Below are 19,684 nucleotides of genomic sequence, written 5' to 3' on the forward strand. Positions count from 1 at the left end.
TTCTTCTCTTCATCTTATTCAATCTTACTAAGTCCCTTGGTCTATTTCCAGACCTAGACTTAGGTTTCTCATGATCCATCCTGATCATTTACTTCATTACAGCTTGTTCACGATCAATTCCCATGATCTGAACCAAAGCAGTTCCGTTTCTGTTGAAACGTATAGACCCTATGTCAAGTTCCAAGAACGGGGACATGACAAACTCTATCAAACACATTATCACGGGGAACCATCTGATTCAGAACGTGTTGCTTTGGTAAGCAGTCGTGATTTTCATGTATCAAAAGGCCACATGCTGAGCAGTGTTTGAAAAGCTTTTCATAGAAAAGTTTGATCGTAATATCCTCCATTTTCCTTGTCTGTAACTTCCTTGTAAACTTCAAGGGGTTAGTCGAGTCCATTGCGACCTTAATCCTCCCATCTACAGTATCTATAGACTCCAACTTCCCCAGTCTATTACCAATAGCTTCAAGATTCTGTTTCACGCAGAGGTGTAGAGGGATTCCTTGTAATTGGATCAAAACCGGATCATTGATGGATAATTCTCGTCGATCACCGGCTCCCATCATTCAAATACAAACATTCAATAGTTATGGTGAAAAGGGCCTTGTCTGAGGACAAAATTAAGATCTTCCTCTTTATCAAAGTTGAACAAGAACCGACCATTGCCTAGATCACAAGCGGAAATCTTATCTGACATTCCACACTGTTTCGGCATTGCAACAATAAGGTGTTCCACATTCTGCTTTTTTGGGTTTAAGATCTTGCCTATAAGAGACAAGCTATTATCTTTGATGAGATTGTCATCAGCCTGATCTAGTAGTACGATAGTTTCATCGTTGTCATCTTGGTTCAGTACACCCTTTCCTTTGCTCGATGCCATCGGTAACATAGGGATACAGTGAATGATGTTAAGTGTTGCTTAGTCCCAGTAAAACAAACGATGATGATCGATTTGTAAACAGAGAGGATGAGATCAGAGCTGGAAGGCATGGAGAGGAAGACACCAGGATTGCTTGGAGAGGAGATCGAGATGGTCACAACCAGATGACAATGGTCGATCTAGTGTGAGAGACTAATCAATCACCAAAGAGTGAATCGATTAGGAGAAGATCTTGATTTTTCAAATCGCCGTTGGAGTCGCCATTAGGGTTTTATATATTTTCCGCTTTCCTTTGATACAAGTTGGTAAACAAAACAAATCAATTTAAAATATATAGTAAAGTGTTTTCTTATTTATGAAATGGTTTCGACCTTTACTTCTACTGTATATGTATTATTACTTTTTGGTAAAAACAAGATGGTTTCACTTCTTTCTGGGAAACCCAAACAATATAGATAATCATTCCTAATGGCGGAGTGTCTACTAAACAATTTTTTACCAATAGACTAACAAGACAACAACTCATTGATGTATGTACTCTTCTTACCAGCTCTTTTATTTCTGTAACTACTATTTTCCTGGTCAATTTCATAACCATTGTCCTTTTTATCATTTTTCCCACTGTAATGAGCATATAGACATTTGCGAAACACGACCATCATCCTTGGTGCACATCTATAGTGAATGGGTGGTTTTAACTGGTTCTTATTGGACCGATTTTATGAATCTACGTTTTAAGAGAACAAAAAATATTGTCAAATGACTTAATTGGTGCAAGATTATGTGATCATGGGTATGATGAGTGATAAATGATAGGTTACGGGTTCGAGAGTCTTGATGACCGTGATAAGTCAAATTATGGCTTCCAAAGTCTCAAGAGTTGAGAAATGTCGAGTTGTCGGTCCTAGTGGCCGTGTTAAGAAAAGGGTGTCGAGTCGTGTACTGGAGGACCTTCATGAATCCCTGATAAGGAGATTCAATTGTCCCTGATTCTTTTGAAGGATGATCTGATGATTTGAGAGAGATATGGGTTGATTTTGTTGATGATAGATGGTTTGATGGGATGATCTTCAGAATTGATCTATGGATTGATCAGATCTTGTTTAGATGTGTCTTTGATCAAGAGAATGAACTCTGATTTCAATCAAAGACAGGTTTTGCTTGCAGAGAATGAACTCCTACCAATCGATGTTCAAAGATGAACAAAGGATTCACAAATTTCGAAAAAAATTTATTAAAAAAATAAAAGGTGAATGTTTTGTTCTCAAAACAAAAGAGAGTTTAAGTAGAGAAGAAGAATGAAATCGAAAAGTCCTAAAATTGTACTAAAATTGTCTTAAAAACTCAATAATAATTATTTTGGCTGACTTCTTGACTTGACTTTCGTGGCTGTCTATTCAGAAAGAGACAATGGATCCTCAACTTGGATATTGATCTTCTTTTTGGCTGAGAATGAGGCCTAAGTCATCCATGAGTCTGATCACATCTTTTCCAGCTTGTTTGACATGATTTTAACAGCAAAAATAAGCTCATTATGCTCCATTGCAGCCTATGGTTCATCTTCAATCTTTCCATTCATCCATCCAGGCTTATCCTTTGTCGCATAGTCATCTGGCTCAACCATGGTTGCATCATCCCCTCCTCTTTTGAAAAGATTTGTCCTCAAATCTGTATCTCCTACATCAAAAGGAAACAAGTAAGAACTAAGATAAATGATCAAGAAAATAAGCATGGAAACATCATCAAAGTAAGGTTTTGGACAGAAACTTCCTTCCAGTTTTGAAATCATTTTCCTCAAGTACTTCCATCTCCAAATCTCCGGCTGATAAGCATGGTGTTTTCGTTTTCTCCTTTGAGACTAGTCCTGTTGTTCCTGGACACTCAAAACAGAGACTGGATATCCATAATTATCAATGCAACACATGCCCTTGTTCAGATCAAAAACCAAATTTTCTTTCCCTATATCATGTAGCAAATGTTTCAGACCTTGATGATGCATATCAAAGTAAGTATTGTACACCAGAATGGTATCAAGGCACATGATAACATTGTTCTTAAAGTACACTGTTAGAACAGGCACAAGTTCCTCATATTTAGAACACAAAAGATCAAGTTCAAACCGAGAATCTCTTAACCAAGGCTCAGCTTGCTTATCAAAGAAAGTATTGTAAACCAGAATATCATCAAAGCTTAAAACAACACAATTCTCAAGCAGTGATCTCAAAACATGCCAAGTTTTATCAGATTCAGAACACAAGATACCAAGTTTAAAAACAAAATCACAAATAAAATCGGTTTCATCTCTAAGTGATTTTGGTTTCTGAAAATTCCTACCCATAGACTCTTTCCGGACATGTGAGGAAGAAAACAAATAACCAGTGGCTATTTTATGCTTAGAACAACTCAGAACAAAGCTATTTTCTTTGAAGACAAATAAATCAAACGATTTTCTAGAACAGAAAACAGGTTGTTGTGGGAACCGAAATTCACCGTCGATTTCCTTAATCGGAGGAAAGTCAGGAAACCCTACCTTTCCCTGAGGTCCCGGATTCTCTGCGAGAGCCAACGACAAGTGACCAAATAAATGCGAAAAATATGAAAAGATAACAAAACGAATTTATAGAAAAGGTAGATCTTATTTTGAATCCGCGTAAGAGCATTGCGATCATTACAAGAGATTATAAAATCTTTGGTCACTAGAGCTGTCAGCGAATTACCTAGTTCTAGCACCCTAAAACCTTAAACTTAGTTGAGTCGCAGCTCGATAACAGAAGACGTAAAAGATACGATCTTTGGAAACTTCACATTTATCCTTCGAACTTGACATTTATCTTCTCCTGCATACCAAAAGATAAACCGTCATAACGATTGGGCTTGATTTGGTATAAAATCGTAAGTGGGCTCTTAGCCGCGTTCTGGGTCCTTTCGGGCCGTTTTTTGACTTAAGCGTTTTTATGATTTTTTAAAAAGAGCGATTTCGAAACGACGTCGATTTCGAAGATCCTGTCGGGCCGTTTTCCGACTTGGATGTTTTTACGATTTTATAAAAAGAGCGCTGTCGAAACGACGTCGATTCCGAAGAACATTCAATTCCCCGTATAGTGTAGGCAATTCGAGGTGTTCAGCTAACCGTTGCAGTTTTATACGATCAATCCGAATGTTATTGGAGAGAACGAGTTATTGCGGTTTTTAAATCGTAAAGTTCCAACGGTGACTCCGATCGAGATGAAACAAGAGCAGGTTAGTTCTAATCCCGAAGGAGGAGCTGCGAGGACGAGATGAAGACAGCACGATCGTTCCAGCTCGGCCATCCGCCGAACTGGACTGGTCCAGCTCGACATATGGCCGAACTGGTCGCGTGTTCGGTCCAGCTCGGCGGATGGCCGAGCTGGTCGCTTGGTCGATCCAGCTCGGCCATCCGCCGAACTGGACTGGTCCAGCTCGACATATGGCCGAACTGGTCGCGTGTTCGGTCCAGCTCGGCGGATGGCTGTGCTGGTCGCGTGTTCGATCCAGCCTGGTCCAGCTCGGCCATCCGCTGTCGATCCAGCACGACCATCCGCCTAGCTGGTCGCTTGGTCGATCCAGCTCGGCCATCCGCCCAGCTGGACTGGTTCAGCTCCGCGGATGGCCGAGCTGGTTGTTTGGTCGATCCAGCTCGGCCATCCGCCGAGCTGGACGGTGTGCTCTGTCCACCCTTCAGTAAAACGGACATAACTTATGCTACAAGATGCTGATTTACCTCATACCATTGGCATTGGAAATCTAAATCAAAGATCTATCTTGTGTCAAAATATGGACTCAATCAAACCATGGGAAGGTCTTCATCCATAGCTAAACATCTGACACGTCTGTGCAGTTCTGCACCTCAAAAGGTCCGAACGAACGAGTTGGACTGCGTGTTTGGTTCCGTGTTCCATTTCTCTCGAGTCTTTTGCTCAGGAGCTTTTGTCGAGAGTGTGTTGAGTAAGCTTTCGTAAAGAAACGCAATTTTTGGAAGTTTATTTCGAGATAACCGTTTTTGACCCCAACAATGTTTGCGTCTTGTTGTCGATAAAATATATCAATAACTCGTCGTATAACCTTTTCAATAATTATTATACGAATTTTATATTGCGAGAAATATTTTCCGGGGACTTTTAGACATTGATTCCGTCGTGACCGATTTTGACCCCAACAGCTGTTGAAGAATAAGCTCTAATGACTTTTCAGGATGTTCAAAGCTTTTGTTATGCTCCATAAACTGATAAAAACTCAAAACAAGACAAGGATTGATGTCACTATCACAGGAAAAACCTTTTTCTTCATAAAATTTATCTGGTTCAAGTCTCTTAAAAAAATAAATCATGTTATCAAAAATTGAGTTTGAAACACAAAATTCTTTCACATTTTCCAGACCAAAACGGTTTTCATCTTTAGTAGACACCAAAACAAACAATCCATGCACTGAAATAATCTTTTTAAGTTCCTTACAATGCTCTTGCAGGTTAGGGAACAAAGAATTATGAATTGTGCTCAGCTCCAAGCTGCTCTGTTGCTCCCACTACAAGAATTCATCTTGATAGCTAAGGACCGGCGACAGAAATTATGTAGCCTCAGTTATTAGCGACGTAAATGGCGACGGATGGCAACAAAACACAAATTGACCAAATTTGTGGCTATTCTGTAGCTATCTGTAGCGGTTTAGCTAGGGATGATGTGTGTAGGTAATTTGTATCTATATAGCTACTCATTAGCTCTAGATTGGTTGTAGGCAAAAAGTTTTTAGACATGAACGGTTACAAATGTCCTACTTTTTTTTGCTTATTAGTTATGAATACTGTAATTTTTTGAAAATACAGTATATAATGATAATTTACGTTTGAGATTTAGTAGATCTAGATTAATTTGACTTTACATCATCAAATATCACGGTGTTGTAAATTTTAAACAAATTTTTATGTGTATATCAAACTATTGGATGAGGCGCACAGAGTCGAAAACTCAATTTATGCATTGTTTATATATGTCCCATAACACTAGTAAAAAAATGCGATGATTTCATTGCAATTCATCAAATAGTTTCAAAAATTTTAGTTTTCTTAGAGATTATAGTATAGGGGTTGGAGTTGATTAAAGCATAAAAAATAATGTTATAGTTTTAGGGGTTTAGAGTTGGTTTTTACTTTTTAGTTGATCACTAACTTTGTTAACGTTGTAGTTTTAAGGGTTATAGTTTTAGGGGTTATAGATTATGGGTTATAATTTTATGGGTTGTAGCTTTGTTATAGTTTTAGGGGTTATAAGTTATTATATATGATTTATAGTTCATGGTTACTAATTTGGATTTACATTGAGTTAAATTAAATGTTAAATTCGTTTCATAGTAGTGTAAAACAATTTTTTGACAAAAAAAATAATAGCGTAAAACATTTTGGATCCATTTTTTTGAGTCTGGCTCCATTAGTAGTTTTTGGCTCCATTTTTGGGTTTTGCCTTCATTCGATCTGACCCAAATATTACTGAAGTGTTTTATCTCTTTAACACATGCATTTTTACACCTAAACAAAAAAAGAAACCCTAGTCTCTTTCCCCACATCTCTCGCGCGAACTCATTGTCTCTTCGTCTCCATTTCTCCTCCGTCGTGTTTGCCGGTCAGTCTCTTCATGGCTTCCACCGGAAAAACCTCCAATTGTCGTCGTCCACGGCGAGCCGAGTTAAATCTCTTGGGTAATTTATCTTCTTAGTTCTTTCTTAGGGTTTTGATTTGGGGGGTTTTTAGGTTCAGGGTTTTAATTTGTCTTGACTATCTGTTTCTGGATCTATAATTCCGGTCTTGAGTCTCTGTTTCTGTCTCACACAATCGATTACCTCTGCTGATATTCTCAGTTAGGGTTTCCTTGTTAGGGTCTTGACTATCCGACTTATCTTTACTCTGGTTTATCTTGTTCTTTGTGTAATTGTTCTTTGTATCTGGTCTTCACTATCTTGTTTATCTTGTCTCCGTTAAACTTGTCTCTGGTCTTGACTATCTATTTTTAATCTCATTTCTATGTTATATAGTAGCTAGTTTATATTGTTAAAAGTCTCTGTGTTACGATTTTGTTAATGGTTCTTTGTGTTATGGTTTAGTGTGTCATTCTCTGTGTGTTTCAGACAGTTAGTCTCTCCATTTTTATATCTTCTGTTAGTTTAATAAACTATGCGATTAATCCATTTAAAGCTCTTCTTTTTATCTGTTTAGGTGGTCCGATTTTGTGGTAAGATTCATATTGGTTGTTTCCCTTAACTACCTCTTGTTTAGATTAGATCTATTTTGACATCATATTTTGCTTTTCTTTTTTTTTCCAGCAAAAGTATTACTGGGATTCAGACCACCATAATTTGGTGAAGGCTCTTTGGACAAAGCAACTCAGGAGAATGATCTCAAACAACATTAGCAAGGGAAAGACAAACAACAAAAAGCCCAACTTTGTCTTTGATAACAACTGGAAGTTGATGTGGTGACATTGGAACACTCCTCAGGCACTTCATGTTAGCAACGCAAACTCCAAGAACAGGAAATCAGAGCGTGATGGAGATGGTATACATCAACACATCTCAGGTTCCAAATCTTATGCCAAGGTCAAATAATGAAATGGTATAATAAACTTATTCTTATTGTCTTATTGTGTCTATTTGTGTTTCTATGTTTTTCTTGTGTGTGTTTTAATCCATTTGCCTTTTGTATATAGATGATGGAATTGGGTGAGGAGCCAGCTATCACTGACCTGGTGCGGAAGACTCATATGAAAAGTGATGGCACGTTTGTATACAAGCGTGCACAGAGGATTATTGAAGAAGTTGAGTCTATTGTTGTTTCAGAACACCCCAGCACTGATGAGACTGATAGCCAAGGCTCCAACTCAGAAGCATCAATCACACCACTTGTGAGAGATGAGGCTTTTTACAAGGTAAATGTTTGATTCTTTTGTGGTTCCATTGCTGCGGTTGTTAAGGCTTTATTTTGTGATGGCTGTGGTAGTGTTATGTTTCGTTGTTTGTGTCTAGTGATTTTTGTTTCTTGTTTTTCTGCTTTTGTAGGTGGTCAAGCCACACAAAGGCAGGCTGTTTGGACTTGGAACAACACAAATGGAGAACTATGATCACATTGCTCCACCTGCCGTTGTTCTTACTCGTAAAGCTCAATTGGAGAAAGAGGTGATTAATCTTACTGGAATGGTCAAGTTGATGAGCCAGCAGCTCACTGCTTTGTGTGAAGCTAGAGAAGTGACAGCCTCTGATGCAACTACCAACCCTGCTCCATCTTCACCTCCTACCACAAATGAGCCGAGAATCTAGATGGCGTTGCTGACTTTCTGATAGCTTTTTTTTCTGGAAAATTGAAGACATAACAGTTAGAATCTTTTTTGTGTTATGTCTGTTAGTTTTCACATATCGGTTTCGTATTCTGTTTCTACTAAATGAATGCTTTGTTTCCATTATGTTCCAAGTGTTTCAGTTTATTTTTATGCTGTTATAGTTTTAAAAAAATCAATCTATATAGCTTTTTGTGTATTGAAAACAAAAAAAAAAACAATTTTAATTGTCAGGATTCTATAATTTTTGTCATAATAATAATAACCACAAATTTGCCCGTAGCTATTCTGAATCCAATTCTTTAGATACAAATGTTTTGTAACTAAATTCGTAGCTCCATTTGCTATAACTTCGCTTAGGATTAATTGTTGCCAAGTTCTGTAGCCACTTAGCTACACTATATCTCTTGCTAAAAGCGTTGCTAAGGTGCGACAGAAAACTCCATAGCCATGTTGTAGCTAATAGCTACGGCCAGCGCTCTTGCTCATCCGTCGCGAGCGAGCTACGACATAGCGACGGATTGGAGTTAGCGTCGACGCTGACGCCACGGTTTCTGTCCGTCGCTATCCGTCGCTTACTCTATTTTAGCTACAGATTCTCTTTTGTAGCGATGAATAAATCTTTAGCTATTTCGCTTATTTCTTGTAGTGTCCATCACTTCACCTCGTGTTAAACTCTTTTGTTATATTTCTGGTGAGTGTTCTTCTGAGACTTTAGACACTGAGACAATGCTACTCGGTTGCAGCGGTTCAAGATAAGTTAGTTCATCGCAGGTTTTATTGACATCAAGTTCAGACTGAGGAGAGAAAAGAGAAACTCATTTTCTGTCTCGGATTCTTTACTTACCTTAGATGGCTCTGTTGTTAGCTTTTGGATAGCTGATTCCTTCTTAGAACACAGTGGCTCACTGACTCTTGAGAGAGGACGTGGGTCTGGCCTTCTTTGCTTATGTGACTGAGACTTTCTTGGGTGATTATGATCATGGCAAGGTCTTGTCTCCTCTTTTGCCTGTCTTGGTTGTCTTCTGCTATAGTTACCAGAAACAAAGTGTTTCTTCATTAAGTGTTTCAGCTCAAACCAGGATGCAATTTGTGTTTCTCCTGTTCTTCTTCGGGTAGTAACAAGCTGATCCCACCATTGAATGGCATCACCCCAGAAATCTGTTGTAGCCAATCTAACCTTTTTTTCTTTCTGAGTAGTTTTGGCCATCAAAGACAAGTTCCATTTTCTGTTCCCACTCCAAGTAGCCATCATGGTCATTTTTGCCATAGAAAGATAGTATCTTGCTCCTTTTGATATTAGCATCCTTCTGAACCTGATAAACATTACCAAAGAAATCATCAGCATGTTTCTTTTGTAAAAGATCAGACTTTTTCATTCTTCTCATGATTTCAGACATCATTTCTTCCATCCGTAATTTATTTAATTTCACAGTTGGTGCCTCCTTTCTCTTACTGACATCCCCAGCCATGGTTTCCTGTTTCAATCTCAACAAGAAAAATTAGCACAATAACAGATAGCCGAAGCCTCACAAACTCTCAAGTGTTTCTCTCTGAATTTTTCTGTGTATTTTCTCTATGAATCCAGTAGCGCCTCAGCAACAAACAAAGATCAAGCTTCAGAGAACAAAACCCAACCCCAAAACAGAAGAAAGAGATAGACAAATTGCAAGATTTTTGTTTGCAAGAGACATTACCACCAAGGCTGGATTTCTCTTCAGCCAAGTTGGATATCTCTTCAACTTTTCTATTTCAAAAAAAAAATCTGGTTGGCCCTCTTGCAGATTATATAGATAGAAATAAAAGAGATTTCTGAGAAAATTGCAGAGAAAATTACAGAGATAGAAAATAGATTCCCAAAAACAAAGAGAGAAGTTTTAGAATCAAAGCCAGCTCAAGAGCCTTCAGATCTGCTCTGATACCACTTGATGAATCCCTGATAAGGAGATTCAATTGTCCCTGATTCTTTTGAAGGATGATCTGATGATTTGAGAGAGATATGGGTTGATTTTGTTGATGATAGATGGTTTGATGGGATGATCTTCAAAAATGATCTATGGATTGATCAGATCTTGTTTAGATGTGTCTTTGATCACGAGAATGAACTCTGATTTCAATCAAAGACAGGTTTTGCTTGCAGAGAATGAACTTCTAGCAATCGATGTTCAAAGATGAACAAATTATTCACAGATTTAGAGATATTATTATAAAAAAAGGTGAATGTTTTGTTCAGAAACAAAAGAGAGTTTAAGTAGAGAAGAAGAAGGAAATCGAGAGATGACTTTAAACAATGCCTTGGTTTCCCTGGCTATTAGCCTCTAACGTCTCTTCCTGCACTCAAAACGTCCACGAAAATATCAAAAATTTAGCTCTATATATATTGTATATCAACTTTATAATTTTATAATTAAAAACTATAAATTTGTGCCGTAACATCAATTTTTTATAAGGTAGAATTATGTAGACAGTCTCTCACACTAGATCGATCATTGTCGTCTGGTTGTGACCGTCTCGATCTCCTCTCCAAGCAATACTCATGTCTTTCTCTCCACGCAATCCATCTCCGATCTCACCCTCTCGATTTACAAATCATTATTCATTGTTTGTTTTACTGAGACTAAGCAACGCTTAACTTCATACGCTGTATCCCTACGGTACTGTTGGCTTCGAGCAAAGGTAAATGTGTTATATACCAGGACGACGATGATGAACCTATCCTACTTCCGGATCTGGCTGACGACAACCTCATCAAATAGCTTGTCTCTTATAGGCAAGATCTTAAATTCCAAAAAATGCAGAATGTTGAACGTCTTATTGTTGCGATGTCGGAACAGTGGGGAATGTCAGATAAGATTTCCGCTTATGATCTAGGCAATGGTCGGTTCTCATTCAACTTTGATAACGAGGAAGATCTTAATTCTGTCCTCAGCCAAGGTCATTTTCACCATAAATACTGTATGTTTGTCCTTGTACGATGGGAAACGGTGATCGACGAGAACTATCCATCAATGATCCTGTTTTAGATCCAACAACAAGGAATCCCTCTGCACCTTTGCACGGAACAGAATCTTGAAGCTATTGGTGATAGACTGGGGAAGTTGGAATCTACAGATAGGGCAGAGGGGAGGATTAAGGTCACAATGGACTTGACTAAGCCCTTGAAGTTTACACGGAAGTTGCAGACAAGGAAGAAGGAGGATATTACGATAAAACTTTTCTATGTAAGCTATTTAAACACTGCTCAACATGTGGCCTTATGACACATGAAAATCAAGACTGGTTACCAAAGAAACACGTTATGAACCAGACGGTCCCTCTTGAGAATGTGTTTTATAGAGTTTGTCCACCAAGACAAGACGGGCCCTCTCGTGGGAACGTGGAACGAGGTAAAGATGAGACTTCTTACAAGTCTCTCAATGATGGTTCAAGCTCTACTTTGAGAGTCCAAAGATCATCTCATTCGAGCCGAGTGCATCGTGTCAACAGTTGAAGAGATAGCCGATACAACCCGTACTCTTATGTACGTAACAAAGGCCATGAATAAATAATTCCAGTTCGGGAGCAAGTATGGAAAGAGAAACAGCAGCCTTTGAGGACAGTTGAGCCAGCCAAGAAGAGAATGGACATGGATACGGTTCGTACATATAGTAGTCCTAAGAAGAATATCGGGAACAGAGGAAAGAGTGTGGTTGCGCTATTGGACAGGTCTCAGAAGTACAAACGAGACGATATGAATGTCACTTACAGAGATGGGACTGGCAGCGGTAAGTCGACAGTGGAGGGTGGGACAGCGGATGATCTCATTCCACCATATGATGCTCTAAAGATTGATGCCTTAAGCGAACAAGAGCAAGACGACGAAGAACAACTTGTTGACGCGGATATGCAAGACGCCCCTGTTGGTAATGAACTAATGGTACTAGAGGAAGATGATCTTCTTGAAGAGGACCTAAACCAAATAGAGAATCAGGAGCTCATTGAGATGGATAGATCACAGCCACTCCTTGCATCTGAGCATGATAATTCAATCCTTATGATTGAAGCAAAGGAAAAAACAGTTGATGATGATACTGGAGAAGACTATGCGAAAGCTTTGACGAGAAGTGCTACTCGTTCTCTGTTCTCGACGTCACATGCCGTAAGTCGTAGGGCTTCACCGAGAATAAATGATAAGCCAAAAACAGCCCAAGGAAGTGGGGCGAGAGGACAGAGAGGGCACCAGCAAGCTACGGCTTTGAAGAGGTCAAAAACGGTTCAAAAGAAAGGTATGGTGGATGCCAAACATCCACCCCAACCTCATTAAAGAAGACGCTCAGCTGGAACTGTTGACGGATAGGGAACGACCTCACAGTTAGACGCCACAAGGAGATGTGTCAGAAGCATCGTCCATGACTCTTGTTCCTTTCTGAGACAAAGAATAGGAAGCAATTGTTGCAAGACATTCAGGCTGGCTTAGGATTTAAATGGATGGAACTCCTCCAAACTTTCTCCTGATGCAAATATAATGGATCATATATCAAGTTGCAGGAAAGCGCTAGCACAGTGGAAAAGAGAAAGGGATTTGCACTCAGCAAAATTGGTCGAACAGCTTAAAGCTAAGGTCGATAATCTTTACCCTGATGATGATGCCACAACCGAAGAGATAGCAGAGACCTTGAAAGAACCAACTGATGCTCTTAAGGCAGAAGAACAGTTTTGGAGGCAGAAAGCAGAATACTTTGGCTTTTGGAAGGTGACTTGAACACTAAATTCTTTCAGGCCATTACAAAGCAACGGAGAACTAGGAATAAGATCAGAAGCCTCATAGACACATCAGGAAACCTTGTAGAGGAAGGGGAAAAATTAGTAGACATTGCTACTAGTTACTTTAGAGATTTTTTTCAGTCATCCAACCCTCAACTCATTGATAAGGCTTTGGCAAATGTTACTACGCCCATTTTCGGACCGGTTGAATGCGGATCTTACAGCTCATGTATCACAATGGGAAGTTAAATTGGCCCTCTTTGTAATGCAGCCAGAAGAGGCGCCGGGTCCTGACTGCTTCACTGCCTTATTCTACTAGAAGTTCTGGGACATTGTGAAGGACGACTTAACTCGTATGGTTAATGAGTTCCTTTTTGATGGAACAATGGCCGATGAACTCAATGATGCCAACATTTGCCTAATACCGAAGAAGGATAAACCAAATAAGATGTCACAATTTCGGCCCATTAACCTCTGTAATGCCAGTTACAAGATAATATCTAAGGTCCAATGCCAACGATTGATAAAATTTTACCGGATCGAATTTTTGAAACCCAGTCAGCCTTTGTTGCTGGAAGACAGATGACAAATAATGTTTTGATAGCATAGGAAATGTTCAATGCTCTGCGCACAACCTCTGGGGGAATTGAAAAGCGAATGTCTATAAAGACTGACATGAGTAAAGCCTATGATAGGTTGGAGTGGGAATTAATCAGTGCGGTCATGAAGAAGATGGGATTCTCAGATACATGGATTGAATGGATAATTAGTTGTGTATCATCGGTGAAATACCATGTCTTATTCAATGGCCGCCAAGAGGAAATATAACCCCTAAACGGGGTTTGCGATAGGTAGATCTTTTGTCTCCTTTCATATTCATCTTATGCACGAAAGCGCTCGTTAGCCTTCTAAATCATGTTGAGAATCATGGAAATATAACGGGGGATGCGCGTTTCACGCACTAGCCCTCCGGTATCCCACCTTCTCTTTGCTGATGATAGAATGTTCTTCTGCATGGCAGAGCCACGTGAATGCAATGAAATCATGAAATCACTTGGGACCTATGGGAAAGCGTCTGGACAATGCATTAACTTTGAGAAAGCATCCTTACTCTTTGGTAAGGGAATACATGGACATGTCAAGAAAAAATTAAAATCTTCAACTAGAATTGGAAATGAGGTTGGAATGGGTTCCTATCTTGGTATCCATGAAGATATTAGTGGTTCTAAGAAAAGGTTCTTTGCCTTTCTTAAGGAACGACTACAAACCCGTGTTAATGGCTGGACAGGAAAATGGTTATCAAGGGGGGGGGGATGAAAATGCTCATAATATCTATACTATTGGCTCTACCCACGTATGTAATGTCAACCTTGCTTCTACCTTTAGAGACTTGTGAGAATTTAGCCAGTGCCATTGCACAGTTCTGGTGGAGCTCAAACCCTCCTAAAAGAGGAGTTCACTGGGTAATGTTGGACAAACTATGAAAATCAAGGGATGAAGGAGGAATAGGATTCAGTATGATTCATGAATTTAACTTGGCATTGCTTGGAAAGTAGTTATGGCGATTAGTACAATTTCCAAATTCCCTATTGGCAAGAGTTCTGAGAGGATGATATTTCCGATGTAGCTCGCCGTTGTGACTAAACGAGGTGAACAACCCCTCTTATGGGTGGATGAGTATAATGGCTGAAAAACCATTAATAACAATGGGGATTGGACAAAAGGTACACTCTGGTAATGAGATTGGGATTTGGGAAGATCTTTGGGTCCCAACAATACCAGCAAGATCAGCTAGGCCGATTACACCGGTACTTCATCCAATGATGCATGTAAGTGATCTGATGATTGGAAACCCGAAGAGATGGAATACTGAGATGTTGGAAAACTTTGTCCATCAGGTTGACATCCCATTGATTCAATCGTTGGCCATAAGCCAAGATTATCATCGGGATTGATATTGTTGGAGCTATACGAAGAATGGGATGTACACTGTCATTGGCCATAAGCCAAGATTATCATCGGGATTGATATTTCCTCCTTAAGCAAGTTAGTTACTGGGTAGCAACTAACTTGCTTAAGGAGGAAATATTGGAGGTGCAGGAATCTAGTATAATGAAGCTCCAGGCCTTTGCTTGGAAAATAAAAGCTCCTCCAAAAATCAGACATTTCATTTGGTAGATGATATCTAGACAGTTAGCAGTGACAAGTAATCTGAATCATCGTCATATGATATACGACAACCATTGTCCTCGTTGTGGTGCAGAGGATGAAACTATAAATCACGCCATCTTTGAATGCCCTCCAACTATACAAACTTGGGCACATGCGGCAACCCCAACACCGCCTACATTATTTCCAAGTGGAAGCCATTTCACAAATATAGATTACCTGTTCTGGCGAAAGAATGATATTGAAGATCCAGATTTGGACAAAGACTCATATCCTTGGATCATTTGGTATATTTGGAAAGCGAGGAACAATAAACTCTTCAGAGGGATAGACATGGACCCTTTGGAAACTGTCAGACACGCTGAATCAGAATGCCACACTTGGTTTGAAGCAAATCAAAGATCGGAGGAAGAGGTGGAAGCACAAAATCCAGAACGGCCTCCAATGTCAGAGAGATTAATGATAGATGGATCATTGACACATGACGCATTCATTAGTGGTTATGGATGGACATGGATAAATTCTAGAGGAGTGATGCAACTATTGGGAGCAAGGATTCAACGAAGACGAATCTCACCATTACATTCAGAACTGGAGGCTTTATCATGGGCAATGGAGTGTATGCACGAGTTATCGACATGTCAATCCTTTGAGACCGACTGCAAGGACCTAATCTCGATGATCAAAGACCCCGGAGAATGGCCGAACTTTTCTAGTGAGCTGGAGGAGTTTATGAAGTTAAAAAACAGATACACAGAGTTTTCGATTGTTTTTTGTCCCTCGTTCAGAAAATGTATCATCTGATTCGTTATCTAAGATGGTGAGATCTTTCCATAAGGACTTGTACTACAATGGTTGTTATGTTCCGGTCTGGTTTCCCAGATAACCTCAAGCTTGAGTAATAGAACAGTCAGTTGGTTGAAAAAAAAAAAAACATCAATTTTTTTATAATTTACAAGTAAGTCTCACATAACTTAGCAAATTTTCTGCATATTTTTTAAGATCTATATAGTCACTTACATACATAACTATATAGATCTTAAAAAATATGCTCAAAATTATCCGGCTAAGTTATGTGAGACCTACTTGTACATTATAAAAAAATTGATGTTTTTTTTTTCTTCAACAAGCTGTTCTATTACTAAAAAAATATATTATGTTTCAAAAAATATAGTTATGTATATTTCTTTTAAAAACGCCAAAAATCATTCAATAAAGTGCTTAAAATTATGAATGTTATAATTTTACAAAATTAAAATAGTATAAAGAGCAGTATGGAGAGAGATGTATCCAGCTATATGGAAGAATCGTATGTGTGTACATTACTAAAATGTTTTATTTTTAATCAGTTTATTGTACAATAATGTTCACTAATATAATAATACTAAAATATTTCTTCGTTGAAGGAACCTCTATTTAAACGGTGGGAGTTTTGTGAGAATCTCCAAGGTGAGGTCGAGAGCTCAGAAAAACTAGAGTGTGAGAGAGAGTGTTTGTTTGAGAGTGAGAGAAAGAAAAAAAAGATTTTGAGTGAAATTAGGGTTTTACTTCTCATTCTATTTATCTTTAAACTGTCAAAATCCTAGCTTCTTCGGTTTCCTTTCTTTTTAATCGTCTGTCTTTCTTTAAAACACAAATCACGACTTTCTTATGAAGTGTTGTTTTATGGATTTATATTTTTTTTTCAAAATTCATCCAGTAGACACACTTTAGCCAAAACAAAATCAGGTGTTTCCTAGAAATCAAGATCCTAAATACTATGATTTTTCTGTCATTTAACATTCTTTTTGTTGATTTATAGAGTTGATCAACTTCGTGGGCATTTTTTAGTTCCCTCAAGTTCGATCCTCTTTTTATTTATTTATTTGTGGATATATTTCCGTAGTTTTGATCTAATGGAGGTTGCTTATTTCAAACCTCTTTGATCCAATTTATTTCTACAAAAAAAAAAATCCAGTCTTTGAATTTTTTTCCTAAAAAAGACAGGGTTTCTTTCAACAGGTTTCTAAATATAATATTTTGTTCTTGTAGCATATCTTTTTTTTTTGTTTCAGGAACCTCTCATGGCGGATTTCTTCGGTAGCAGCCATGGCGGCGAACTAATGGAAGCACTTCAACCTTTTTACAAAAGTGCTTCCACGTTTGCTTCAGACTCCGCGTTTGTAGCTTCAAACGCTGCATTTGCGTCCACGCCAAATGATCCCTTTTCTTTTTCTTATTATAATTACCAGCCTCAAAATATCTCTTCCTTTTCCACGACCCACTCTGATTATGGATCCTTCCCGGATATTTATCCTGGATCCATGACCTATCCATCTTCATTTCCCTCGGATCTTCAAAAACAACCCGATCAAAACTACCAAGCTCAATTTCATTACCAAAACGATTCAACAAATACTCACCAAGACAACCATTATACGCTCAATTTCGTCGACCCAAACAACTCAGATTTTTTAACCCAACCTGATCCGGTTCCAAGTTCGGGTTTAGTTCCAAAGCCGACTAAACTCTATCGTGGAGTGAGGCAAAGGCACTGGGGAAAATGGGTTGCTGAGATTCGTTTACCCAGGAACCGAACCCGTCTATGGCTCGGAACATTCGACACAGCCGAGGAAGCCGCGTTGGCCTATGATCGTGCAGCGTTCAAGCTTCGCGGTGACTCAGCTCGACTGAATTTTCCGGCTCTACGATACCAAACCGGTTCATCTCCGTCTGATATCAGTGTATACTACGGACCTATTCAAGCTACCGTTGACGCCAAGCTCGAAGCCATTTTAGCTGAGCCAAAGAATCAGCCAGGAAAAAAAGAGAGAACGTCGAGAAATAGAGCTAAAGCTACGCCTTCTTCGATTGAGCATTCCACGCCTCAACAACAATCCGGGTCGGGCGAGAGTGATGGGTCAGGTTCACCGCCTTCGGATATGATGGCGCTGGAGATGTGTGTTGAGACACCGATTCCGTGGAATGATAATTTCATACTTGGAAAGTGTCCTTCTTACGAGATCGATTGGGCTTCCATATTATCGTGAAAATTTATGATTTAATTAATTATTCTTTAAATCAAGATTTTGTATTTGCGTTTAAATTTCTAGTGGTCTTAGTTGTGCCTACTTTCAAATTTGTGATTTAGGAAAGTATAAACTGTAAATTATGGAAAGTAGAAGGTTTTTGTTCATGTCGTACCATGCAGATCTTTTCATTTAAAAACTAAAAATTGAGTTTGGTTGGTAATTTTTTGTTTGAAAGGCTTTTTTTGGTTGGTTGGTAATTGGTATCAAATTTTCCCTCTCTTCTACTGTCCAATTCAATATAGCTAAAAATAAATGGTATAAATGCGTACATGGATGATCATCGGTTTGCAAAGATTTTATGGTACATTTATAAAGGACAGAATAATTAAGATTTTAGTAATATTGATGTTGATCCTCCAGATCCCTTGAAATTAGGAGAGACTGAATCTCTACTATAGGCGGTTCAGGCCTCAGCCACAGCCACAGGTGGAACAACCAATGTGCAAGAAATGGACGAAATAAATTTACCCTTAATCCTGGGTCGCTGGTGTTTCACAAATGAATCATGGAAAGAACATGATTTATTTTTGGGACAGGGCTGGTATAGCACGCTACCGGGTTTTGAGGGACTAATGGGGGCAAGAACATAAGAGAAAGTCTTTCACCATTACACTAGGAGATGGAAGCTCTCATATGGGCAATGGAAAGCATGAGGAACTTACGTCAATATCATGTTACTTATGCGACCGATTGTATCTAGTTGGTGAAAATGATTTCAACACCAGAGGATTGACCGACATTTGCAAATTATTTGGACGGACGACATCAAAATTCTTCAAGAAATTTTTACTCATTCAGAAATTATTCATATCAACCGAACGCTGAATGCAAAGAAAGACAATCGGGTGCGGAGTGCTAGGAAACATACGTCTTTCGTTGTTAATGCAGAGTTACCAGTGTATACTCGGAGAATGAACAATATGGCTGTTTTCTTTGTTCCATTCATTGAATACATATTCAAAATTAGAGTGAAAGATTAACTTGTGATTCAACCATAATCCATCGGAATAATAAATCTTTGAAAGAAAAAAGTCAAAAGAGAGAACTATAACGCACGCGTGAGCTGTCAACAGCTGTGAATGGACACTACGCAAGACATGTCTCTTTGTCAATTTAACTACCGACATATTCTTGAAGTCAAAGAGTTCACTAAAACCAACACAGCTCATATCTTAATTTATCGACTGTTCTTTTTGCCCATTCCTTGAGTCTAATTTCTGTGGGAATCGAAATTCACACTGTCGATTTCCGTTTAAATAAGAAAACTAGGAAAACCTTAATTTTCCAGAGGACCCGGATATCTGCTAATTACCACACGTCAAGCAATCAGAACACGAGAATAACAACGATAAGAATAAGAAATCGAAAAAGAGAGCAAAGTAGATCTTATTCCGAATCTGCGTATGAGCGTTTACAACAAGGTATAAGCCTGGGCTCGAGAGCTGTCGGCGAGATTCCTAGTTCTAGCAACCCTAAGACG

At 38.8% G+C, this 19,684-nt stretch overlaps 2 protein-coding genes across 2 annotated transcripts; both read left to right on the top strand.

Moving 5' to 3' along the window:
• The first annotated feature begins 7,437 nt into the window (after window positions 1–7,437).
• LOC106344781 lies at window positions 7,438–8,204 on the top strand. The gene is made up of 3 exons (XM_013784091.1): window positions 7,438–7,503; window positions 7,598–7,816; window positions 7,947–8,204. The coding sequence occupies exons 1-3, from the start codon at window positions 7,438–7,440 to the stop codon at window positions 8,202–8,204; spliced, it is 543 nt and encodes a 180-aa protein (XP_013639545.1).
• An 8,381-nt stretch (window positions 8,205–16,585) lies between these two features.
• On the top strand, window positions 16,586–18,308 carry LOC106292942 (ethylene-responsive transcription factor ERF055). The gene has a single exon (XM_013728610.1). It carries the CDS (start codon window positions 17,197–17,199, stop codon window positions 18,160–18,162), a length of 966 nt encoding a protein of 321 aa, XP_013584064.1. The 5' UTR covers window positions 16,586–17,196; the 3' UTR covers window positions 18,163–18,308.
• The last annotated feature ends 1,376 nt before the right edge of the window (window positions 18,309–19,684 follow it).

This window comes from Brassica oleracea, chromosome C5 (assembly GCF_000695525.1).
Source record: "Brassica oleracea var. oleracea cultivar TO1000 chromosome C5, BOL, whole genome shotgun sequence".
In the NCBI taxonomy this organism is placed as follows: Eukaryota; Viridiplantae; Streptophyta; class Magnoliopsida; order Brassicales; family Brassicaceae; genus Brassica; species Brassica oleracea.